Below are 27,179 nucleotides of genomic sequence, written 5' to 3'. Positions count from 1 at the left end.
CCGAGTACTTCGTACGAATGCTCCATACTTATCGTTAGAAGAATTTACAGTAACCTAAGTCCGTTGCTATAACGGAGTTCAGTTATTGTATCGTCTACCCCGATATCGGAACGATGGACGATGGCTGTCGTTCGATGGCCGATTAAAGGAGAAAGTGCAGTCCCTTGACCGTAGGCTAGAAAAAGGTAGTTTTCGATTTCCGATTATCTGGAAAGCGCAAGCTCGTGGGACCGCGTTATCGTGTCGTTCCGTCGACCCCGTTTACACCTTCCGACGGCTGGCGGCCGGAACCGCTACCGATCGTGGAACAGGTCGTCTAACGAGGCGTGTCTCTCCACGGGAAACTGGGTTAAGTAGCGAGAAAACGAGGCGGAGGCGGAAAAGTGTAATTTTCGACAATTTTCCCGCAGAAATATCCTACTTCGAGGCTCGTCAAAAACGTATTGCCAACGCTGAAAAAACGTAATTCCGTTCTTCGCTCTGCTTTCTCTCCTAATACTTTTCTGCCTCTTCTAGTATGCACGACCAACAGGCGGCATGATTATTGAATTAACCTTTCCAAGCGCATACTTGGCTATCTTTTATAGGAAGTTGATCAAGTATCGGTTTAGGTGGTGCTTCTTATGCGGAATATTATATTGCGTTTGAGGTATTATTTCTTTGGAAGTTGTATCGTTTAGATAGAGTGACGTAAAAATTGGTTCTTTTGGGAGAAAATGGAATAATTATTATATAACAGAGAGAGATAACAATTAGTTATTAAATAAGTTTGTTGGACGTTACGTTGAGAAACTTTAATGCAGTTTGACATTTTCGAAGTAAGTGTCAATATAATGAAATATTATTTACGGTAATTAATTCTTATCACTGATACGGTATCTATATAATTACTATTATTGCTAGAACTCTGTCAATAAGCTTCTTAATATTTCTTGCGTTTTTAGTAATCTTGGAATAATTTAGCGATTAATTCTACCCTGTTTATTTTTACCTTTTTCCTTGAATGATTAAATAGATATAATATTTTGTCATTTTTATACATTGGTATCGTTGCAAGTATTAAATGAAGAAAGGTAGGTAAGTAAAGAACTTGAGGAATGTGCTCGAAGAAAGATACGAAAAATTTATAGCGATGTATCGTACACCTAAATACTCCTACACCCCAAGGGTATATCTCGGAACAAAAACTGTACCATTGACACCGTAACATGTGTACACGAAATGTAAGCTTGAGAGTATACACTCTACGAACTCTACGAATATATCATTGTACAGGAAAAAAACTAAACTTTGATAAATATAACACATACGGATGTGGTCCCTTGGTAGACAAAACACGGCACTGCACCGCAGTTATCTCTCCTGGGGTTCTCTGATTTATCTAAATATTTTTCATGAACGAATATACATTTTTTTTGTTTTTTAAAAAAACGTTTTGCATATGAAATATGAAATTTTCAGTTTTTAACCTCTGGAGGCTTGATTATTTCGAAGTAAACCGTCGTATACGAGTGAAAATACGCTATAACTGGTGAAAAATATAAATTCGGCAATACCGTTTTTATTAAACTCGCTACATAATTTTGTCCAGATATTTTTTATAAGTTTCTCTTTAGCTTCGTAATGTAATAGACCGCAGTCTTCTAGTGCTGTTTCAAAGTATTTCGCTCAATTTAAACGGACAAATCGATAACGACGTTCAATCTCCGTAACTTTAACTTAGAATGAAAAAGTTAGTATGTTGCACTTTCGTGTGGACCCTGTTTGAACGTGTGGTTGGAAGTATTTGCAACTTCAATTAAGTTAGGAAATCACTTTCAGTGTAATTTTCTTGTACTTCGAGCAATATTTTTTGAAACGTAGCTGAAACAACGATAAATAATATATTTTAACAAGTGTTTAGTTAGTTCAGATGTTTAATCTTCGCGAAATTAAGAAATTACTTTTCGACTTTGTTCGTAAAAAAAAAAAATATCATATACAATTATATCTTCGATAAAACAAAATCACGTTTGTAGATTTGAGATGAAAACATTTTTTCCGTAGGTTCGTTGTTCCCAGATATTATCAATTAGCATACAGTAGTCTTACTTTTCCCAGTTACAGTCGAATCTTCTGCTACATTTTTTTTATGGCAGCGCCTCGCATGTTTCAAAGTTTGAAACTGCCTTTCGCATAGTCAAGAACGACTGGAAATAAAGTTGTCATAAAATCTGACTACGCGGATGTAAGTTCTGACGAGTGAAGAATATCCTGAACATTATGAAAGTTGATATATTTTGAATTTAATATTAAGTATTTAATTCCATTGATATCGATTCATGAGATAGTCGAAAGGAAATCTTAAAATATACGTTTTTCAGGATCTAATAAAATAAGTAAATATCCTTTATATCCTTTATAAAATATAACGACATAACTTGTATGAAATACAATATCTTCGGTAGTATAAGCTCCGACAAGTATACGAAACGTATCTTGGTATTGGAAAGAAAGATAGAAAAAATGATATTTATATTGGAACAGTATTTCGACGTCAAACATTCTTATAAGTTACTGTTATGGTACACCATCGATAAACTTTCTTGGATGTCGGCGAAAAGTTTGCAACTCTTCCATTTCTTTACCGACCTAAAGTAAAATAAAAACAGCAACTGTAGCTCGGGAATTATATGTTCCAAGTTTTTATGGGAATTCGTATCAATATTTACTGTATGTGAAAGTTTAGATTAGTTAAACGTTCGACGTTTGTTCTTATAGGTGGGGCTTTTTAAGAAAAACTTGTCTAACAAAATCAAGCAACTTCTTCTTCCTATGAAGAAACGCTTGGTTGGAGAATACTTGATTCTACACTCTGAACGATATTAAATACAACTTATTACTTGTTTTGCAATAAGCAGTGTAAGTTTGTATAACGAGTGTCTAAAAGCGAATAAAAATCGTTGGAATTAAATTTTATACACGTAAGATTGTTACGCGAATATTACGTGAATGTGTAACAGTCGTGTTTTCTGGGAATACATAGTAGCAAAATATTTACTATTCCCATGACGGTGACTATCGTCTGCATGAGTTTCGTAAATCAAAGTAAAGTTTGAAACGCGGACAGAGGGATGTGTTACGCGTCTAAAATAGAGCGAATAGCTTCAACTAAAGATATATGGGAGCAAAGGAGGATGTCTGGAAGGCACGTAGCCTTCCTCGTTGCCAGATATCTCTTTTTGCTTCTCTCTTTTGTCTCTGTTTCGCAGCAGATACGCGTAACGGGCTAGAAGAGGTTGGGATTCACAAGGATTTTAGCTACATTTTTATTCGAAAGCATCCTTACGTTTGCCTTCGTGCTTCGAACTTTGTATTCGAATAATTGGAAAACAACAAAGATTCGACAATTTTGTACTGGAAATATTCGCGTTTACGTTATGTTCAACATTTTTACGCGATAGATTCGAAGCGGAAAACTGGAGTTTCGAAAATAATAAAAAATAACAAAATAACCTTATATCTGTTATCCAGAAGCTTACTATTTATATCCAAAAATGAAATCTGGGGCAAAAATTTCATACAATCGTTATCTCATAATCCGGTACAAAAATTCATCGTTTTATAAACGAATACGCATGAAAATACTATTATTTTAGCTGTAAAAATACAATCCATCCGATAACTCGTTAATTACTAATCCCAATGGCATATATAGTAAGCTGCATGAAATAATTTATTTCCCTTTTTAGAATCGATAATAATATTTAACCTATAAAATTCTCAAGCACTTTTAAACGAGCAATCGGTGCTATTTAAAAACTAAATCTTTACAAAGCGTTCGGGGTTCGTTATCGAGGATCCTTGAAAATAGTAGTCGCGCATCGTATTCCGTGTAACGACAGATTCGAAGAATCGGGCCTCATGAAAGGGTACAATGACCTACAATCGGTTTACGTCACGGATCGAGTGCATGCGTACTACCGAGTGCGACAGGTACTTACGACAGGAGTTTTCTCGAGTACACTCGACAGGTAGATATCGATACTCGATAGATAGGTAATACCGAAGGGGCGACGCTGGTGCATCGTCATTACATTCTTTATGGCCGTTGTCCTAGGTCGTCATGGAGACCTCCACCCTCGAAGTTCATTAGGGATACCGGCGAACTCTAAAGTGTTCTTTGAACGTGTCGTATCAGAATTCTGCCGCCGTTATGGGGTTTGACATCTATGGAACATCGACTATAGTTACGATGTTTCAGTTGCTCCTGTCATCGGAGTTCCCGTTTCTAGTTTCCTCAAGCTAGTTCTCCTCTATCTCTCCGTTATTATCTACCTGAAAGCTGCTGCTATCTCGCTAGATTGAATAGATGCTACGGAATTTTTTCTTTTACGGGAAATAACGTTTCAGTAACATGGAATTATGGATATTCACACGTGAAAGTTAGCGCCAATTCTTGAAAAAGAAATAGTTCCTTCTGTTTGGAATAATCGTTGAAATTGACGAGAATGAAAATCGGGGGCACGAAAAATTCATCGATCAAATGCGACGTTCAATTATCTCCTGTTCAAATATCGCATTATCGACGTGATTGTGATTACATTGCACCACCACAAGACTTACCAATATACGATTCTCGGTTTAAAAGGATCAGGCGTTTTACATCGCACCCAAACACACACGGCCCTTGATGAAACGGCCGTACGGTACAATTACATACGTTTGCCAATGAAATTTGCATTGCATGGACGTGGCCGTGGCGTTGCAAACTTTGACTAATAACCTGCGACAACAGCGAGCATAGGTATACAGTATTATTTGTCAGGCCAACGAACTCGAAACGTCAATATTGCAGCATACTTATAGGGTGGTCGGTTGTTATTTCAGGAGAAAGAAATCGATCGCGCGTGCCTTCTCGATGATCGCTGTCTCCCTCGTTGGAGCGAACGTTGCGACTTGCGCCGCTCGTAACCCCTCATTAACCCCTTTCAATGATTCGAGTGCTCGCGATAATAACCCCCGTTATTACCGGTTTTTTGGCCTCCCTCAGTTTTGTCCGTTAAACGCGCGCCATCCCAGACGGCCACGTCACTTTCTTAGAAAACATTGCGCGGCTCGTTAGCATGCGGTACTTGCTCCTCATAATTGGCTTAATTGAACTCTTCACGTTCATTGCTAATCACCGACGCGATACCGCTCTTACGGTCCCTAGAATTCGTGCGTGGTTTCCGAGGTACTCGTACCACGTCAAGTGTCAAAGGAGAAGTTTCTCGTCAACGAGTTTCGAAGAATTTTCACGAAGAATTTCGTGAGAAATGTTCTTTGGAGAATAAAATAGAAAATTGATGGAATCTGGAAAGAGAAATTGGGAATCATCGTGCATCAAGTAACGCATCAGTAATTGTACATTTGCTTCGTAATAAATAGATCTAAGAATATAAATATATTTTTAAATTGTATAAATATCCTATAATTTTATAAGTCTCGATAAATTTCTAATTAAACTAACTTAATATTTGAATGAGTTGTTTTTACAAATATATTCAAAGGATATTCTATAAGAGGACAATATAACACAAAGCAAACGTTATGAAAGCGTCCCATATTTTACTTAGGAAATTATTTTCACCGATGTTTTAATAAATCCAATGACTCTGTTACTTAATAAGCCAATACGAAACACACATGCCAATTACGAAACTCCTCTGGTAAACATATCGTTTTATAGCCTCACAAATTACCTACATCGTTCAAGTTTCCTGCTAAATGAACCACGCAGACGATGCAATAAACAAAACAACGTAGAGGGTTGTATCTCGTTTAAAAATACCCACATAAAATACCAACATTTTCCTGCTGTTCGAGAACTTGGAAGATCTCTCTTCCAAGTGGCAAGACTAATAAATAAAATTGAAACGTCACGCTAATTCACCAGAAAAATCATACGGGCACAGCCTCACACTCTTCGTAGGTCGAAAACTTTTTAATGTTTTATATCGTATGATCTTCGATAAATGGGCTTCGACGATCCTTTTAATAAAAACTCACCCATCCATACTGGTTTCTGTCCGTACTCTTCAATTATTCCCGCATGTGCCCCTTGTAATTCCTCGAGCCGCAAACCGACCAACATAACTTATTAATCTTCGATGAAGGAAGGTGTAGCTTTGTAAAACAGTCATAAACCAGGTATTATCGTTTATCCATGAAATACATCAACGCGATTTAATTGATTCGTATTTCAAATTAGTATTGGTGTAACGTAATTTTCCGTGCCTCTTATTAATTTCAATCGAACATTCTTGTCATCACGATATACTTATGATATATTAGAACGTAGTTTATTGATTATTGAATTTCGATTTTGATTTTGATTTATCGATCTTTTAATCGAATTACGTTGATGCTGTAACACGGACAGATCGATAGCGATGGAAGTTAGAAAACGACATTGAAGGGATTGTATAAAGCATTAGTGTTATTATTAATCCATTATGTTTTTTTTTTCTTTGATAAATGAACGATGATAGGAAAGTAGAACGGGAGTCTATTTTTGTTTCATTCGCTAATATCTTACCGGATAAGTATGTGACATTATAGACAAAAATAAGTATCATTTGGCTCATTCAGCATATATAAGACATCTCTTCCTTTCTCTACAGTTTCCGTACAGTTTCAAACTTATCTTATAATCCATTTATCGATGATCATAAACACTTTGCAACAATTAGATATCATAAAAAAAATGTAACGAACAGTCTGCAAAAATATAGCGCACGGGAAACAGAGTTACAACCTGATCGAATTAATGATCAATGCTCCGTGCGCGAGTGATGAAAATGTGAAAATGTGTCGATGAAACGTGGCGTTGCATCGAGATTTCGGATTTCATCATGAAAAGTTTAATTACGAAATAATCAGCTGCGTCGCGACTGTTTCGTGAATTTCTACGCGTTTAAATATACGTACTGTGATCGTGTGTGCGTGCGTAGATGTACGTCAGTTGCAATAGTTTTTGCAACGTGGTCGTCGATGTATAACTACCGTTTAATCCGAAAATTGATACTGACGCTAACGAATGACCCGTCGATTCCTGCTGCATGACCAGCCACCTATCTACCCCTGTTTCCACACTCCTCTCACCTATACTATCGCCACAATTTGCCGATAGCTCATTCTCTGTATCCTTCAGATTCGCTGATCACCTTTTTTTTTCTTTTTTTTTTTTTTTTTTTTTTTGATATCGTTGTCGTTGATTTTCGACGATTTAATTGGCGATGGTCGCATCGTTACGAGCATTCCTTCGGGTGTTACGTCGACCTCGTGTTAATTTAATGCTGCATCGCTTGCAACGTAAAGATCGATCTTGGTATATGGAATTCGAGAAATTGTCGCGGGGATTAAATTGTTCGTTGATGGTAGAGTCGCAAAAGCAGATTGAATATGTAGATAAATAGGCTTTTAAATTATTTTTCTTCGAGCAAGTTTAGCGAGAAATATTTCTATGATATTGTAGTATAGACATAGTATTTTGATAAAAATATTGTGATAGTTTTTTTAGTATAATTTTGTCTTGTTAGGGAGAAGGGAGTTGAAAGAAATCAAAATTATAAAGATACATAGGAATATAAAGTTAACTTTTTCCGATTGTACTTTGTCAGAATGTTCTATGTGTATAGATAAGAAGAAAAGTTACAAAGATATTGATAAAGACCGAGAAGGTAATACTAACCGGAAAATAGAACTAATAAATTGTTGAATAATTTAAAAGATATAAAATATATGGGTTTTGTGTACGTCAGTTGGACTTGGTGAAATATTAAAATAGATTTGTGTAATTGAAAATATGTAATCGCTGGGAGAATGGTTAAAATAACAAAGACACGGTTTGTAGCGTAATTCGTAGTGTTCCGAACTTTCAGAATGTTTCGCAGCAGCTGAAAATAGAATTACGCGAGCCAGGAAACTTTTCCATTTTATAATGTAATTAAAGTACACCTCGCAAACTGACAGCCAGGCCTTTAAATCTGTGACAAGCTTTCAGCCAGTATATTAAATAATTTTACTCGAGCTTTTATTTATTTCTTTTGATATAAATATTTCGATCGATGTTTTCGTTCCGCGATATATTGAAATTATTTCAGAAACAACTGTAAGATAAGCTTGCGCATTCATAGCTTCTTCTTCTTTCTTCGAATCAAAGCAGAAAGCAACTAACTTTCATTTCTCTTGGAGGATACACGGTTTCAGCGAATTGTGCATTCAATAGACAATCAAATGTCGTTTGAAGAAAAGGCTTCCATGGCAGATCCACGAGCAACGCGAGCTGAAAACAATTGTTTCACGTCGAAACGCGTAGTAGCGTGCTCTCTTTCAGCGATATCGCGTTAGCGATTTCGAGTTTGCCGGTGCTTTATTCTTTCGGCCTGGAAACCATAACAGTAATGAAAGTTCCGAGATGCATAAAGACTCAGTTGCTAGGTTTCGTGGTCTGGCCGCAATATACATGGATTTCTTTGGTGTGGCTAAAAGCCTCCCGTGGTTTTAACGAAAGCCAGAAAATCTCGATCCTTTTGTTTCGTTGCTGAGATCGTAAATGATGAGATTTAGAATTCTTCATTCCCTCGTTACAAAGATCACTGTTTACATTAATGTACACAATGTACGTAAAACAATCGTAAAGCAACACATCAAACTATATATATATAATAATAATAATAATAATTGATAATTTACAATATTTAGTAATTTACAAGTACATAGTTATTTCGAATCGCGTGTATAAATTATAGGCATATTTATAATACAAGTTAGCTTGTCCCATTTCAGAAATTACATTTATTTAAAACACATGTATTGGCTTATCAATGATTTGCTTTAATCATCGAAGCATAAAATGTATTTTATTCACTGTTTGTTGTTGTGGCTCTATTTGACCAGTCATATATTCGATTAATTGAATATTTGTAGTTTGTTCGGTTTCAGCAGATTCGTTCCTGTATTTCATTATGCATAAAATGATATATATCGTCAAGCCCTTTCAATAGCTCTTTGTACAGACATATACGTACATACATCTGTTTCGTGTGTCGTATTATCATTAAATAAAATCAAAAGAATAATCCTATTACAGGTATTAAAGTTGATATCGACTTAATGAGTAAGTACATATTGAAATGTTATTCTAACTCTTTTATCGCTATACCGCGATCTTTTCTGCAAATTTATATTTTTATCAGTACACGACTAGCAAATAGAATCTATTATGAATAGAGATTTGTTGTTTCACCCATTAAAATATTTTAGCCATTTGGCCGTTCTCGAATCTTTAAATCTTTTATAAATCTATAAGCATAGACATAATATAAGCACCATATAACAAGAACACATAAATTGTGCATTATTTATTTAAAAAGTCTTTCGTTCTTTGGAAATCGCATTTACAAGTCTTTTTGTAAAATTAACGATCAAATTTCATTATTGCCGTATAAAAATACATCTGGCATAAACGATTTATTAATGTATCGTATCTTATTATAATTTTCGTGCACAATTTCTAAATAAACGATTCAGCCAAAATTGAATCGGAAGTTAAAATTTTCGCTCGATATACATAAACAATGTTAATTCCGCTATTGTTTCGTGCGTGTAATACGATCGTGCCATTTAGATTAATAATATTTAGCATAATCATAGGTATAAGCACAATTGTTGAGCATCGTGATTAATGTTATTTTATATCAATTTCGAGGAATAATGTCTGCCAACGCGTAGCCGGCGAGCATCCAACGATTTCTCCGCGCAGTTAAACGAACAGTAAATCGTGTTAAGGGTCATATGGCAAATATTTTGTGGATTGCTTGTCGGCAATCGGACGTGAAAAGTGATCAGAATGTGAATAAAAATTGTTCGTTTCCATTAAAAAATAACGATATTCATAAAACGGTTTCGCATATATTTTCTTCTCTCATAGGAAAGTAAAGTCGATTATTCCAACAGCGTGTGCGTCGTTTTTAATTCCGATAATCAAGGTTTTACTATAATAGCATACTAAGGAAAGAGAAGCGAAAAAAGTTTCGAAAATCCGATAATTCAACGGAAGTCGTCGGTGTTCTGTGTAAAGAATGCACGATGCGTGTAGAGATGATGAGAAGGGATCGTTTGCCTTCCGACATTTCGAAAATTATACGGATCGAACGCCGTGAAATCGCGTGGGCACGCACACGAAGCCATCGAGCGACGCTCGGGGATAAATCTTCGCTGTTAATAGGCTTATGTCACGATTTAATACGAGCTCCACGGGTTCATGACGATCGAAGAAAAAGGCTACACCTTCGGTCTGGTAATATGCCGTGTAAGCGGATCGCTTTATCGTGAAACACATCGGGGTTCTCCTTGTCTTTGACGACAATTTCGTGTTAACGTTGATTGAGAAACGATGGCGATATAATTTGCTTTTCATGCTTGTCTCTCGTAGGAAGGTTTTCATTAAGAAAAACGTTAGTAACTGGATGAAACGCGACGACGTTTTCTTTTAAGGACCCGAATCTGATTTTTCTCAGCGCACTGTCATTTACATACGAATCCTCGCATTTCATGGATTATCCTCTTTTTAAGACACTCGACGAAGAAAGAATGAAAAAGTTATGCAACCACGATGAAAGGCGAGAGGAAGAGAATAATACGAATAAGTCTATCAGAGATCCCTGACGCGGCGTTTCGCAAACATTTCCGCGGTATTCGCATAATCGCGTAATAACTTAATCTGTTTCAGTTATTCAGCGTAAGAGCTCGATTCCACCTCCGATTTTCAGGCTCATGAATGAATAATTACGGATTACTCGAGGTGGAAAGAACTTTTGAACGAGAAAAGCATGTCGTGTGGAATATTTTCGCAAACTTTTGCTCCATGAATAGCAAAAGCGTCTTTTATCGAACTTCCTTCTATTCTACGCTATAATCTCTACCATACTAATTAAATTAACAGAATCTTAATTTTGTCTCGTTGAATTCTCAAATACACGCTCAAGCAGAATTACCTAAATAATAATTAGTTCCTTTAACTTTTTTAAAGCTTCTTCCTACTTGTAATATTTTAGTTTGAGTAGTTTGTTCGGTAGAAACTGAAACTGTTCAAAGCTCTGATAAAATAAAATTCGAAATTTGCTTATATCGTATCTTAATACGTCGATTTGTGTCAGATAAAAATTACTGTATTTTAGTATTATTATACAAAAGTATCGGACCACCTACTCAACGGAAACAGTTTGTTTTTACGTTGTAATTCCAAAGAACGCTTAAGAATTATTGGTAGTCCTCGAAGTACAATGACGCAGCCTTAAGCTACGTTCGGCACTCGTCAGATCATTTGATCTGATCTATGATTCTTATTAACTTTTCAACTCGTCGCTTTATTAACAGCCCCGAAAAACCAACTTAGTCTTTCGACCCTTCTTTTTTCATCGTGTTTGACTGTGAGTTGTTCGGTTTACACAGCGGCATCTTACTGGATTTAAAAGGAAGAGGCCTGTAAGAAGGAAGTCGGACGTCTGTCACAAGTGCATCTCTCGGTTTCTTTTTGAAGGGCGGCTGGTATGGGTCGATGTATCGTTTCGTTTTCCATGCTGAAGCTTGGCTGGTCCCAGCTGAAGGCAGTCACTTAATACGTTTCGAGGAGGGATTAGGTATCGTGTTTCTCGGGACTCCGGACTTAACCGTATAACGCTCGCCCGGCCCCTGGCATCTGCTCTCACTGCGAATTATGACGTCGTTGATTCGCAGGGCCGAATAACGTGACCTTCCACGATCGCTTTCCGATTACAGACCGCTGGAAACGTTCGAGGGTCTTCGAGAATGGGGATACAATTCCCTCTAGCGCTGTTTTTGGAAGAAATTAAGCACCAGGGATGATAAAATGAGAATTCTGTAAGGTTTAAAAGGATTGAAGTGCTTAAGTAGTAGAAAGAGTAGTTTGGGTAACTGTAATGGAGGGAATTTGGTTGAACAGTTACATATGCGTACACATTAGCGAATTTTTCTGTAGAGGAGAGCTAGATTCGAACGATATTATTTTGGGAATTTTTGGAGATTGAGGTTGCAGGGAATAAAAGTGCTCGAATTTTAGGTAAAGAGGATTCGGTAACTGTAACGAATGAAATTCTACTATAAAATGAAAATCTACCATTTTTGGATTCTTGAACATATTAAAAAAAAAAAAAAAACAGAAGGAAAGAAATAAAAGATTTTAGACTTTCACACGTCCTGATTATAATTATGACCACAGTTGTTAAAACTTTGGTGTCTTCCGAAAGGTATTAAACCGCATTGTATAGTTTCCCCAACAGATATATTTGACAAAAAAGAAATAGACGTCGTACAGGAAAATCTTGAATATACCACTTACGAAGAGTGGTACACTAATCCGTAATTGAAGCAATTGAATGGAGTATATAACAGTTAACGTCTAGACACCCAATATCAGAGATATTCATAATTATTTCCTTACATCCCATAGCTATAGCTCTTCGTAGATCTCGTACTGTATCATTGTACGAAGAATAATTCCAATCAAGCGTAAAACGATTAGAATTGAAAACCGATATTTCAATCCAATTGAGATTATTCCATTATCGAATATCGCATTTTTCCTCGTGTATGTTCTTGTAAAATTTCACGTATTATATCTGTCGTTTTTCGTCGCGTTATTTTTAATTTTCCTAATTGACGTGACAAACGATAAAAATTGTCGCGATCATATTGACAAAAATCTGAATTTACATAAATATCCGTAGACTAACAATTATATACGTCCCCTCCCTCAAGAACGATTCTTACAGAATTTATCATATACGTAAATTATATATTTTTACATATTATTTATTCGGAATACCGTTGCTGTTTAAATTCTTACAAGAGCATAAACACATTCGCAATCAACTCATAGGTATTTCTCGAGATGGATATACATCTCCTCCCTCAAGAACGATTCTTACAGAATTTACCATATACGTAAATTACATATTTTTACATATTATTTATTTTGAATATCGTTGCTGTTTAAATTCTTACAAGAGCATAAACACATTCGCAATCAACTCATAGGTATTTCTCGAGATGGATATACATCTCCTCCCTCAAGAACGATTCTTACAGAATTTATCATATACGTAAATTATATATTTTTACATATTATTTATTTTGAATATCGTTGCTGTTAAATTCTTACAAGAGCATAAACACATTCGCAATCAACTCATAGGTATTTCTCGAGATGGATATACATCTCCTCCCTCAAGAATGATTCTTACAGAATTTACCATAAACGTAAATTATATATTTTTACATATTATTTATTTTGAATATCGTTGCTGTTTAAATTCTTACAAGAGCATAAACACATTCGCAATCAACTCATAGGTATTTCTCGAGATGGATATACATCCTCTTCCTCAAGAACGATTCTTACAGAATTTACCATATACGTAAATTATATATTTTTACATATTATTTATTCTGAATATCGTTGCTGTTTAAATTCTTACAAGAGCATAAACACATTCGCAATCAACTCATAGGTATTTCTCGAGATGGATATACATCTCCTCCCTCAAGAACGATTCTTACAGAATTTATCATATACGTAAATTATATATTTTTACATATTATTTATTCGGAATATCGTTGCTGTTAAATTCTTACAAGAGCATAAACACATTCGCAACCAACTCATAGGTATTTCTCGAGATGGGCATGCAAAAAGCGAACACGATGTAAACAATGAACGCGGAAAACGTGAACGTGGAAGAAACTGCAATCATCGCGTCATTGTCCCCTTTTGTCGGTGGAAATATCAATACTCTGGCGCTGGTTGCTGCTTCTGGTGTTCGTTGGATCCAAGCCGAGAGGCAGGAGAGACACGGACGCGACGCGATGAACAATGTCCGCAACGTTGCACCGGAAATAAGAACCGGCGCGTACGAGTTGACCATTGTCATTTAGTAAGCCCCCTGTTCCATTTGATTCTATTCACGCCCCGGAGAGGACCGGATGTGAGGTCAGCCGCGGCTCGTTTAAGTTCGAAACTACTCCGGTGAAAAAAGGCCCACAAAGGACGAGACATTTTCGCGTGACAACGCGTGACAACGTCTCCTGCGTTTAGCCTCGGTTCATTGTTACCTTTTCAATTTCTCAACGCTTTTCAATTTCTCCACGCGAAGGAATTCCTTCTTTTTACGTTGAATAATTGATCAGTTGAAACGGTAAAGAAGCGAATTACCAAAAGCGAACATTTCCAATCGAAGTAAACGTATCTTTTTATTGAAACGCGGGTATTGTTTATACAAATTGTATTGATATCGCAAGGAATAACAAAATCTACGAATAAACGAAACGGAAATCAAAGAACCTTTTTGGTCTTAAATGTGATGGTTAATAAGATACATATATGTGTATATTATCATTTATAAAATATAGACAAAGTGATTGGATTTTTAAATAAATGAATTTTTATTTTCAATTATTTAAACGAAATGTGAAAAGTTGAAATACGTGACGTAGATATAGGCAAAGTCTCGTATCCATCGCTTAAACGGTAAACACAAATCAACCATGAACATACCCGTTTCGTGAATAGTCCGAAAATTAACCACTCGATATGTCCACAACATGGTGTTCCATACCGTATCAGCAGCGCGATAAGCAGCTAAGTGTTGAAACGCAATTTAAAGCCGACCCTTCATGATGAGAATAGCACGAATTCTGCTAATCGTGCCTCATCGTGGCTTCATTCAGTTCGATTCACCTTCCAATTTCAACAGCTTTCAGAAATCGATACAACAATTCGTGCTATGCCGATAGTACCAGTAATTGTACGCCGACGCAATTAAAATAAAAATATTCGATAAATCCTTGACTTATAACAAAGCAAACAAATATTATACAATCACACGAATAAATCATTTACGTTTTACTTATGACGATACTCGTGTTGTCATCGTCACATGGATGACGATGCGGTCGTGTAGACGTACACGCGCGAACTGTTTAAAGGGAGGCATAAATCTAAATCAGCCAGTGGATTATGGTCGACGAAATAATTTATCGTCGTTTCGGGATTGCCGAGCTTCGTTTCTCGCGCAATTTTCGCAAGATAAACGACAATCGATCTTTCTCAACCCCAACAAATTTCGAAAGCTGCTGACAAATCAAATATTTCGATCGCAGAGAAAACGTTTGTTCGATGATTCGATCCTTCTCTTCGATTATTTACAATCGTATCAATCGCCATAATAAGTTATTGCCGATTCAATCGAAATCATATTTCCAACAAAATTAGATTCTAAAGCAGATTCTTAGCTTCAGGACGACATTTCAACACGAACGGAATTATGCTGTATCATTTATTATATTTAACATACGTTCTATCGTCGATAAACGAAAGGAAAGGTATCTCCGAGTCGTAACGTGGAGACCATTTAAAACTCTGTCCGGAACACTTCAACTAATTCCAGCGTATCTCGTAAAATTTCAGGTGGTGTCGGCACTCATGCTTTAGTAAAACAGCGAAGAAACTGAGAGAGGAGCGGACAAGAGGCAGCACGATGTGGCGTATACTCGTGGTCGCGGTCCTGCTGGTGACCACGGTGTCGGTGGACGGCGATAAAGTGGTGGTTCTGCCTCATGACGTCTACCCGGGCTACGAAGTGACGCTATTCAACACAAAACGGCCATCGAACTTTCATCTAATGGAGAACAATTTTTCCAAGTTCTTCACCGTGCTCGGGAACGGTCTGGTGATGACCACGTCCGATTTATCGCCGTTGGTCGATCGACCGGTCAACCTTATCGTACTGGAGGAATTGGCCAACAGCACCGAAACGCATTTTCTTCATCTCTACGTAATTAATCGCAGAAATATGATCACCTTCTCGCACGATCACTTGGGCGAGGGAGAGGTTGCAGAGAATTCTGCTGCGGGCACCTTGATCGACGGTTTCCCTGTTCTAAGGGCTCGAGGGAGCTTTCCGGTTCATTATACCATTCTGCCGGACGAGACAGGCGACAGACCGTTCGCATTGAAAGAGGAGGATTCGAATCAAACGGGATTCAACTTGACGTTGAACAGCCAAAAGGAGGGCGTCAGAGTGGTGACCGCAAAACCTCTGGATCGAGAGACTAAGAAGCTTTACACGGTCGTGATCCACGCTTCTGACGGCTATCTGCTCAGCAGTTCGCAAATCAACGGCCTGGTGCACGTGCTGGACGAGAATGACAATAGTCCCGTGTTCGAAAAGGAGCAGTACACGTTCGAGATCAGACCAACCAGCTCGGACGGTATTAACAAGAACTCTGTCGCTCTTCCTGGCTGGAAACGGTTCTCTACCGTGGGCAAGGTGGTGGCGAAGGACGCCGACGGTGACAAAGTCGCGTACAAATTGCTTACACCGAGCAGCCTACTGGTGGTCGTGCCACAGACCGGAGAACTGATGCTCGTTGGCGAACCGGAAATTACCATGGAGGAGGACAGCGAATGCGTGGTGATCGTGGAGGCCCACGATGTGCGCAGTCCGAGTCGATCGACAGAGAAACCGTCCAAGGTCGTCGTAAGATTTTTAACGTCCGATCCGACGGAGGTGGAGGTACATAGAATACAGAAGAGAAGGGTAACGAGAGCCGTTAGGCCTACGAAGAAGGTGGACTTTACGGAAGCGGACGGCGACGTCGAGGGAAAAATCGCGTTCTATTTGGAAAAGGAGAATGAGAAAGAGACGTACAAGATCAGGGATGAGAATAAGTGGGTCACGGTAGACTCGAATGGTTCGGTTATAGTCAAACAAAAATGGGATTACGAGGAGCTGGGGTCGGAAAAGACCATTGATTTTTGGGTGACTATTACGAACACAGGTAAATTATTTAAGACGCGTAAGGTACTTTTAACGATATTTTGAGATATTTCTTCGCGAATTTGTCTAGATAATCGTATATCGTTTCGATGATTTATTCGTTTGTTTTTAATTTCTGGCAAAACGAAGCTTTTAAAGGTAGAGAGTGACGAAAGAAATAACAGTACGTAAAATTATATTACAAATGTTATAAGATTATTGTTTAGGAGAATTAAACGGTATAATAAAAGATCAAGATATACATATAATACCAATTATTGTTAGTTACGAATCACTTTAAAGAATAAAGAACCGAAAAGAGATGATAGTAAAAAAAGAATCTAGACTTCGTCCCACGTTTCAGAATCACTCTCTACGAAATTTAATTTCTCCGGTTGAATTTTTCTCAATCTTTTATAAATATCATATTGTTTCTCTTAATTAATCTTTATTTTGTTATTCGCCCCGTGGCCGAAGAACGGTGTTCGCGGTATCCATCGTACATGCGGTGTCCATTCCACGGTACAATTTTAATTTTTACTCGACATTCTTCCTTCAAACACACCGTACATGGAGCATTCGCCTTCGCATCGTCTATACTGTTGCCTCGGTTATTCTCGTTCCTTCTGCGAATTTTCTCTCAAAGCGGATAAAGGTGTCCCTCGCTTCTTAGAAATAGTGCACGCCAAACGATCATACACTTAATCGATCGATCTCGCGAAAGTAATAATACGATGCAACATCTGGCCGTCGAATTAGCACCGCTTAAAACTTCTAACATTTTTCATTCTTCTAATAAAATTGCGATACGCGTGGAAACTTTAATAGGAAAGTTTGTTAATTACCTAAGTGTTATATATATACGTGGTGTAAGACCGGTAAGATTCTACGTGTAAAAGTTTATTTAAGTTACATCTTTAAAAAACGAAGGGAATTTTTTGACAGGTTTGGTGAGATTAGAAACAACGTTTGATTAATACGTATCTAAATACATTATACGTAATTGTAATTAAAGTGGTATAATGATAAATTACTGGATATACGTGTATAACGATGTTTCTATCTGAACAAAGGCGAATATTAATTTTACCAAAAGCACCTGTATCATTTTGGTAATCGTAAAAAACCATTTGATAATCCTAATGTTAAATTAATTACGATTGACCACGCGATCAATAATAATTGAGTCAGTAAAGGCAAGACAATTTCTCATTTTCGACATAGTATCGTAATTGCGAAAGTAGAATTTTTGCGCATGGATCCGATTCGATGGTCAGAAGCTGTACAATACGAGGCACGGCAAGAAATATCGAAAGTTTACATCCGGCGTGAAGCTCTCTGCTCTTTGCTCTTTGCTCGCACGTGGATACAATTTCCTTTCGCAACGGGTAATTGTTCGAACGTGCGGTTCGTACACTGGGGTCGAGCGATAATTACAGTTTCACCGGGAAAAATGTGCGGGGCGCATGTTACGCATGAAGGGGCCGGAAGGAATTAAATTACGTCGTATTCCGGTACGTTAACGTTATTTAGTAACGCGGCTTGCTCGCGAAATTATTACGTTGTCACAGTTTCCAGTATAATACAGACATCGTTCTCACATTTTAATTTTGTTCTACTTGCTCTTCCTTTTTCTTTTGTTTTAACCCCGTCTGTTTGAATAGACCACGATATATTAATTATGACATCTAGCAGGAAGCTCAAAGGTATTTCTTGCCGTGCATCCGCACTTTAGTTATCTGTGCTTTTGTGTCACTCTTACTAATAACGAATGTTTTCTTTCCCGCATTCTCGGCTTCCACAGGATTTCAATGTAAGTAGGCACACGTGTCATGCTTATTTTTATATTTTTCTTACATCATACGTTTGCTTATACTTGATGTAAAGACAGACGTACTAGAAGTCGATAAAAATTCTATGCTCTTAGTTTTATACTATGCCGGAAGAAAATGTATCTTTAAATTGAAATATTTTGAAATATTTCAAAATTGAGGTGGTAAAGTATTTTCATTTGAATTGGCAAAATAAGGGTATGAAACTAGAATCAGACAATTTTTATCTATACCTTGAATCGAAACAGCTTTGGTAGCTTAGTAGTTTGCGTAGAACGAACGATCTTATATTTTCTTGCATTAGACGCTTATTCAAATTATAGAGCTTGCTACGTAGGGCGCTGTTTCGTTGGGTCGACAGTGTTTATAAGCGATGACGGAGGAAAATGTAATTTAATAAACTGAGTTCCTTTCCTGATGGAAGCTTTAGTGACAGAATGTTTGACGCTACAGCAATTCCGCCTATAGATAAGATTTTAACGCCGTTCTGGACCAATTTTCTAAAAATCTGTTCGTCGTATCGCGTCGTCAAAATTCGTTAACTTCTCCACAATGTAAGCGTAATATCTTTTAAACTCCACAATACAGTATCCGCAATATTTACACAGTATCGTCGCAAAAGAAGAACAAATTTCCTATTTTAATCTTTTCATATCAGTCGCAATTAGATTACGGACGTTTATGCAAATTCATATTTTTCTACGTTCAATTAAATCTGAACAGATTTATTTTAACCAATACACGTTCCAACTCGCTGCTTTAAATATTTCATATATCTTTGCATATTAAGTGTATCATACACATAATTGCACTTGCAAATTTATATCACTATCACGCTAAATCCATTCACAAACATTTCCATCGATCCAATGTATGGAACACCGTTTTCCTAATACCAATATAAAGCAATTGGAAAGGACTGAAATGTTTGGAAAACGTAGGGCCAAGCTTGTTTTATCGTACACCTGAAATAGAATATCGTACTAGAATCGAATATACCGCCTATATACAGAGGAATTTCATTTGAAGGCTCGCGTTAGATTTAACAGGCCAAAGGTCAAAGCGTCGGACAAGATAACGTCAAATGGTATTCGGTCATCGCCTTTGAACACTGTCCACCGTTTTCTGTCAGTGGGAGGTCACCATTGCCAAGCGATATCAATAACCGATCGATGATTACAGACACGGACAATCAGCGTGTCATTATCAACGTGAAGGACGTTAACGACGAGCCACCGTACTTCATAAATCGGCCTCTACCAATGCAAACGGTCGTACAGTTGAACGCACCGCCGAATACTCACGTGTTTACCCTTCAAGCCAGGGATCCTGACACCGACAGCAATATTCATTATTTCATCGTACGAGATCGAAGTACGTATGAATTGGATATTAACGTGTATAACCCATAACGTTGCCAATCGAGGCGTGAAAACGCAGCGTAGAAATGCTCGAACGTTACCTGCATTTCGATTGAATGCAATTATCTAGCCTGTAACGCTTGTATAACTGGGAATTACTCCACCGTATATGGTGTAATACCATAATTGCGAAGGGAAATTATGACGGGTAATCGATATTGCAAGCGAAGTTTCTTAATCGTTCGATGCTTCGAGTGGTTCATCGGAGGATTCCGTGGATCGTGGGAAAATATATGGAAGATAATTTATCACGACTGTCGTGTTCGTAAAAGTATAGAGAGAAATATGTAGCCGTGCATGCGATGTAGGTACAGATCTTCCTAAGGATACTCGAAACAGCGAATAGTATCTATCGAAGATTACGTACGTATTTACTGCACACTGTATCTTCCGACTTATCTATGATACCGACGAATTTACAAAATAGATTTACAACGAGACGTTAACAAGTATTTTCTGTTTGGTTTTGTAACGATGTGGTAATTACGTACGCTGTATCGTGAGATAAAGTAGTACAATGAGTTTTCTATGGAATGAAACAATTTTTAATTAAGGGTTGATAGCAGACAACGTTATCTTTGTAAAACAAGTAATGGCGAAAAATTCCATGAAACCAGGAAATGTAAAATTCTGTAACGTTGAATACTAAAATTTTACCTCGTTGATAAGAGTTGGAGAAGAAAACAATGGAGAGTTTCGCCATACGCCGATGATAGAAATAACGCGATAAAAAGTTCTATAAAATCTACAGATCCATTAGGGGAAGGAAATAAAAGATTCGACCGTTACGATTTCAACTCTCGGGGAAAAGAAAAATAAAAGAGAAAAATAATAGGAAAATAGTTGAAAAGACTGACAAAGGTATATAATAAGTAGAAAATTGACGATGATTTGTGACAAAGGTGCCTAGTTACCACGGGGACCGTTTTCCATGAAATGTCCACGAAAATCCCTCCCATTCAATGTCGGTCGCCATAAAATTATCCAGTTGAAAAACAAATGGTGCGCGTTTTACTTTGCAGCTGGAGGCCGTTTCGAGGTAGATGAGCGATCCGGCGTTGTACGCACCCGAGGGACCGATCTTTTTCAGCTGGACATGGAATACGTTCTGTACGTGAAAGCGGAGGATCAGAACGGCCGTATAGATGAGAGGCGTTTTCAGTCGACTCCTGAGGAGCGTTTATCGATCGTAGGTGGAAAACGCGCGCCGCAGTTCTATATGACGGCGTATGAAGCTGAAATACCGGAAAACCAGAAAAAGGATTCCGAGTAAGTTGAACGCTTTTCAAATTTTGCCGCAGTCGATGCTTTCGCTTAACTCGTTTCACGTATGGACTTACGAGAGCAAATAGATAATACCTATCCTGCAACTTGATTCGATACTGTAGTTGTTCTACTCGACGCTTTCAAGGTCACGAGGAATTTTTCTATTTCAGCATCATATCGGTGAAAGCAAAATCGTTCGCCGATCGTGAAATTCGGTACACGCTGAAGGCACAAGGACAAGGTGCAGCGGGAACATTCAATATCGGGCCAACCACTGGCATTGTGAAACTGGCGAAAGAATTAGACTTCGAAGATCTACGTCAACCGCACATTTATTCTCTTAGTGTCACAGCTACCGAGGATTCAGGTGGTTTCTCCACGTCAGTCGAGGTAAATATATCTGCGTCTCTTTGCATTCGAATAAACGTTATTTACAATCTGGGATATCTGTAAAATTGTACTCGAGATGTGGACTATTTTTCAGGATGATAGTGTCGTTATTTTACTTGATAAAATATTACGCTACTTAAGGAAACAAACGATACGTAAATAAAAGATATTTCAATAGAGAACCGAGAAAAGAAAAGAAATATTTTTTCGTTAAATAATCAAATTACGTATTATCAGTTTTCTACTTTGAATTTCCTATTAAAATAAACCGGTATTTTGAGCATTTTTTAATCACAACTCTCTTATATAGTAAACCGGCGATGTAAAGAAAACTAGGACAGCGAGAGATTGTTGTCAAATCGTCGACTTGATCGAATGGTCGTTGTTCAAATTGTCGCATAATTTTCCAGTTAACCATACGGGTTTCGGATGTAAATGATAACGCACCGAAATTCGAATTGCCTGATTATCAAGCACACAACGTGGACGAGGACATATCGTTAGGCACAAGTATACTGAAAGTGAAAGCAACCGACGCGGATTCTGGTGCAAACGCGGAAATAGAGTATCTGGTGTCGGACGACCACTTCAGCGTGGACTCGAGTGGGATCATCGTTAACAATAAACAGCTGGACGCTGATAACAACAATGCTTACTACGAATTCGTAGTTACCGCCAAAGACAAAGGTATATGTTCCCTTCAGTTCGCTATGTACTTTTCTAGATTTTCTTAATCTTTTACTAAAATATTGCGGTTGTATTTATTTGTCTTTTATAAATGTTACGGGATGAAACTTGAAAAAGTAAGATTGAATTTTCTATTTATATTCCGCAGTTATAGTACGTAAAGTAGATTTAGTAAGTAAAGAGATTGATGACACTTTAATGCGTGGATTCATCTTTCAGAAATTCAATAAAATTTCTATCTTTTATGTTCTCGTTATTTCAGTTTGAAACGAAGAAAAGAATAAAAATGTATTATAAATAGCATAATCATCCATTTTTCAACCCTTTCAGGACAGAATGTTTCTTTTCTTTTTACATTTTCAGCCACGTTTTGTTTAGCAGTTATCGATACTAGAAATACGTATTACCTTTTCTGGTGTTTTTGCAAGGAACACGCTAAAAGCATAACGCGCTAAATTTTCAAGGCAATTTTTGTACAGAGTGTTTTCTTTGCTCTTCGTAGAGCGTAGAGCTTGATACCTCGTTTGCAAGCATATCATTTTTTCATATCATTCTCGGCCCAATTTATGTACCTATTCCTTTCATATTTTTTTTTTAATTATTCATTCTCGTATTATTCCCTCTGACATTTGATTACGTTTTCAGGTGAACCGCCGAAAACTGGCACGGCGACAGTGCGCATATATACGAAGAACAAGAACGACGAGGAGCCAAAGTTTTCGCAGCAGGTGTACACGCCAAACGTGGACGAGAACGCCGGACCTAACACGCTGGTCACAACTGTCGTCGCTTCCGACAAGGACGGCGACAATGTTCGGTTCCGATTCGTCGGTGGTAATACCACATCCGGTCAGTTCGTAATCGAGGAGATCACCGGTGTGATTCGTCTCCATGGAAAAGCGATCTCTTTGGATAGAGATAAATACGAGCTGAACGTGACTGCCCTCGACGACGGTGCTTGTTGCCCCAATGGAGAAACCACTACGCACACCAGCACAGCTGTTGTCGTGGTCTTCATTACTGACGTGAACGATAACAAACCAGTTTTCAAGGAATGCAGCATGTACAATCCGAAAGTCGAAGAAGGTGCGCCAAATGGTAGCACCGTAATCAAGGTTCAAGCTACTGACGAAGATAAGGGAGTGAATGGACAAGTGAAATACTCGATCGTACAACAACCGAATCAAAAGGGAACCAAGTTCACCGTCGACGAAGAGACTGGACAAGTTTTGACGAATAAGGTATATTTTGCTATTGAGTTAGTCGATTGGAGAATTTATTGCGAATGGATGTAAATATCGACGAGTATTGAGAATGTTTGTGCAGTTATTATACGTACAGTGACAAGCTTATAAATAGGAAAATGCTTTACTTCTAAAGTCAATTAATAGCGTTGTGAAATGTTTTATATTTTTTCTTTTTTCTGTGATATAAAATTTTAAAATACATTTTTTATGTTTGAGAGTAATGCGAGTGTAGAACGGCTTGCAAACTTCTACGAAGAGTAATATTTTAGTAAATTAATGAATTGGAGAATTAAGGAACTAAGGTTATCGGAGCTTATTAAAACTACTTTGATATTTTCAGGTATTTGATCGTGAAGGCGATGATGGTAAATTTGTATCAGTTACCGTTAAAGCAACGGATCAAGGTGAACCTTCCTTGGAAGGTGTTTGCTCCTTCACTGTTGAAATCACCGATGTTAATGATAACCCACCATTGTTCGATCGTCAGGTGAGTAAAACTATAAAAAACTAAAAGTATTACTTGCATAATGTACGTAATTTACAAAATTAACACCATTAACAGAATTTAAGAAACCAAACGAATTTTTTCATCATATTCCAAAATCTCTGTAAAAATTTAAATTGTTGATTTACTTTTCGATCTTTATAAAGCAACTCTAATTACATTCGCAGAAGGTTCCTTAACAAAATACCCCAAGCTCGCGTAATAAATCAAAATTATTAAATTTCGTCCATCGATAAACTATTAAATTAACAGTAAATACAGAAAACAGCCAGAAGAACAACGAAAATTTTCACGTAAAGCATTTCGAAAGATAGCCGAAGGTGAGCTCTTGCTTTGCGTTTTGTTTCGTTCCGATATTTCAATTAGTTTTCCAGATATTACGTTTTAAAAACTACGTTTATAACGTTCATATTGTCGTATCGTTCATTCAGGCATGACCTACTTTATTCTTTGGAAATGTGTACGTTGCGAGTAGTATGTGATAGCAAAAAAATTGCTGACTCGCGTCACTGATCACAGTGCGATGCAGGTGCTTGGGGGAGGTCAGTCGCAACGTGCGAGCGAAAAATTGGACAGTTAAAATCCCGATATCTAGAAAATTAAATTTCATATCAACTTGGAACGGAATGCATTTTAAAGGCGAGACTGTCAAGCAGTTATTAATATTATTATAAATAAGGGTTTATTAGAAAATGTAATATTATTAATTCCAATTTTTGAAGAAAGGAAAACGTAGTAACATTTAATGATTGAATCTTCAAACATAAAGTCTTAATTTAATAGACAATTCTTTGAACCAAATGTCTTCAAATGGAAGACTGATAAACTTGATCGTTAAAAATACTTCTATACTTTCAATTTATATTTATGTTTTAATCGTGAGTAATAAATTTACGTTAGGATGTATTTAAAATCGAAGAATTAAAGGATTAATGTTGTTAGGCTGTAAAAGATATTTCGAAAATAACTTTTTCTTAAATATTAATAAGACTAATTAACGGCCACAAATAGAGAACGTAATTCGCATTTCTTTATAGCAACATACGCTTTGTAAGTAGTAAATTTAAAAAGTCAAAAGTTAAACGTTGCTAGATTCTAAAAGGTAGTTCCAAAATATCTTCTTTGTAGATTTCGATAAAAGTAATTAGTCTCAATCTTAATTAAGCTATAGATTAATTGTATTATCAGAATATTATCAAAATGTGAGAGAAGCACCAGCTTAGAAGCGAATAAATATACACTCCTTTCAACATATGCGAATGTTTCAGTAGCAAGTGCATGTTTGACGTTTCGTTTCATTTGTATTTCTGGCGTGTCTCATTTGGACAATTTCCTGATATTCATCGTCGGAGCAAAATATCAACGGACATTCATTGCGAAACGAGAGGTGGGCGAGGGTGGGCGGGCTAAAAACTAAAGAAGAGAAAATTGCCTTTCGCGTAGTGGTATTGCGGCACTTGATGCCCTTTGAAATTCAAGCGTTGACTATGGCGGTACACAAAGGGACACGTTCGAAGGAAATGCAAAAGATGCTTGACCGAGCCATTTTGCACTTTGTGCGCCGGAATAGCTGTTCGGAATAAATTAACAAACTCTTGCTGGAAACAAATGAAAGAGGATCTCTTCGTGGTTTGCATATTATTCGTTCGCCATATGTCAGTCTTTTCTCTTTCCTCTCTCGTTTATGAAATTAACATCCGATGCTTTGTTGTGCAAGTGTATGCCATTCAATCTGGAAATTATCACAGAGAAATTTCGTGGAGATCGTGAACTGTATTGTTTTCCCTCTATAAAGTAGTCTATTTCTATTTTCCTTTTGTTCTCTCTTTGCATACGTATCTAGTTCTTAATTTTATTTCATCCAAACGAATATTCGTAAAAAAGGAGGCGTTACATGTTTTTATCTAAAGACAAAATTTCTATTAAGCTTTTAATTTAAATTTAATTTTACTTTAACGGCAATGTAGTTACGATGTTTCATTTTTACTTATAGAGAAAAATCTTTTTGTTTATAAAAGAAATAACGCTACAAATTAATATAAATAAAAATAATTTTTCCCAGTGTAGATCTCTTAATGATTAAACGTGGAATCTATCTTTCATAGAAATCAGCTCTTCATTTATAAATTCGCAAATGAATTCTCATCTATTTTCAGCGATACGTAGAGAATGTAAAACAGGACGCCAGTATCGGAACAAACATTCTTAGAGTATCGGCATCGGACGAGGATGCCGATAATAACGGTGCCATAACGTATTCGTTGAGCTCTCCTAACAATGAACAAGGGTTGGAGTACTTTGAGATTCAACCAGAGTCTGGTTGGATCGTCTTAAAGAAGCCCCTAGACGTGAGTATTCTCGTTAATGAAAATTTACATATACGACTCTCTTTAGCAGTAACAACAGCAATCGTTCTCTGGAGGACCACCGTGTGTTCTCGAGCAAGAAACATCCGGTTCTTCGAGCTGCGTCTATCACGGATCACCTTTTATGCGTCGATCGCGTTTACAATTATTTATCGACATAAATGTACGGTATTAGAACATTATAACGTACTTTCATACAACGATGGTATTATATCGTGAAAGAAAAAAAAAAAGGAAAAAAACATCAAGGAAGAAAAACTAAGCGCAAGATTCATGATGTCAACGAAGAACTGATTAATAAGCCGAGAATGCACGTGGCGTTCTCCAATATTATTAGATATGCCCAAATTTACGATATACACATACACGTATATGTACCATAAAAGATACTTATACGTGTGTGTGTATATTGAAGAAATATATATATAGATATATAGATATATTTATATTTATATTTATATCATATAAATACAAACTTTTTGTGAGTGTACACCTTCTGCCGATATATATCTCTATATTGTACGTTTACGTTGACTTACGTTATTTAACACGAATCCGTTTTGTTGCTGATCGGATAACTTGTATACTAATATACGTTTTGGT

General features: G+C 37.0%; 1 protein-coding gene across 1 annotated transcript in view; it reads left to right on the top strand.

The window, feature by feature from the left end:
- The window catches only part of LOC132911187 (neural-cadherin-like), a 52,735-nt gene that overhangs the window by 23,663 nt on the left and 1,893 nt on the right, over positions 1–27,179 (top strand). Inside the window, exons 2-10 of the mRNA XM_060967612.1 lie at positions 15,512–16,884; positions 17,340–17,384; positions 19,877–20,068; positions 21,138–21,384; positions 21,552–21,771; positions 22,182–22,458; positions 23,104–23,699; positions 24,046–24,192; positions 26,367–26,558. Of these exons, the coding sequence (XP_060823595.1) occupies positions 15,582–16,884; positions 17,340–17,384; positions 19,877–20,068; positions 21,138–21,384; positions 21,552–21,771; positions 22,182–22,458; positions 23,104–23,699; positions 24,046–24,192; positions 26,367–26,558 (3,219 nt within the window). The 5' untranslated portion in view covers positions 15,512–15,581. The remainder of the gene's footprint in view (positions 1–15,511; positions 16,885–17,339; positions 17,385–19,876; positions 20,069–21,137; positions 21,385–21,551; positions 21,772–22,181; positions 22,459–23,103; positions 23,700–24,045; positions 24,193–26,366; positions 26,559–27,179) is intronic.

Source organism: Bombus pascuorum, chromosome 1 (genome assembly GCF_905332965.1).
Source record: "Bombus pascuorum chromosome 1, iyBomPasc1.1, whole genome shotgun sequence".
NCBI lineage: Eukaryota > Metazoa > Arthropoda > Insecta > Hymenoptera > Apidae > Bombus > Bombus pascuorum.
This window is presented reverse-complemented; position numbering and strand designations above follow the sequence as displayed.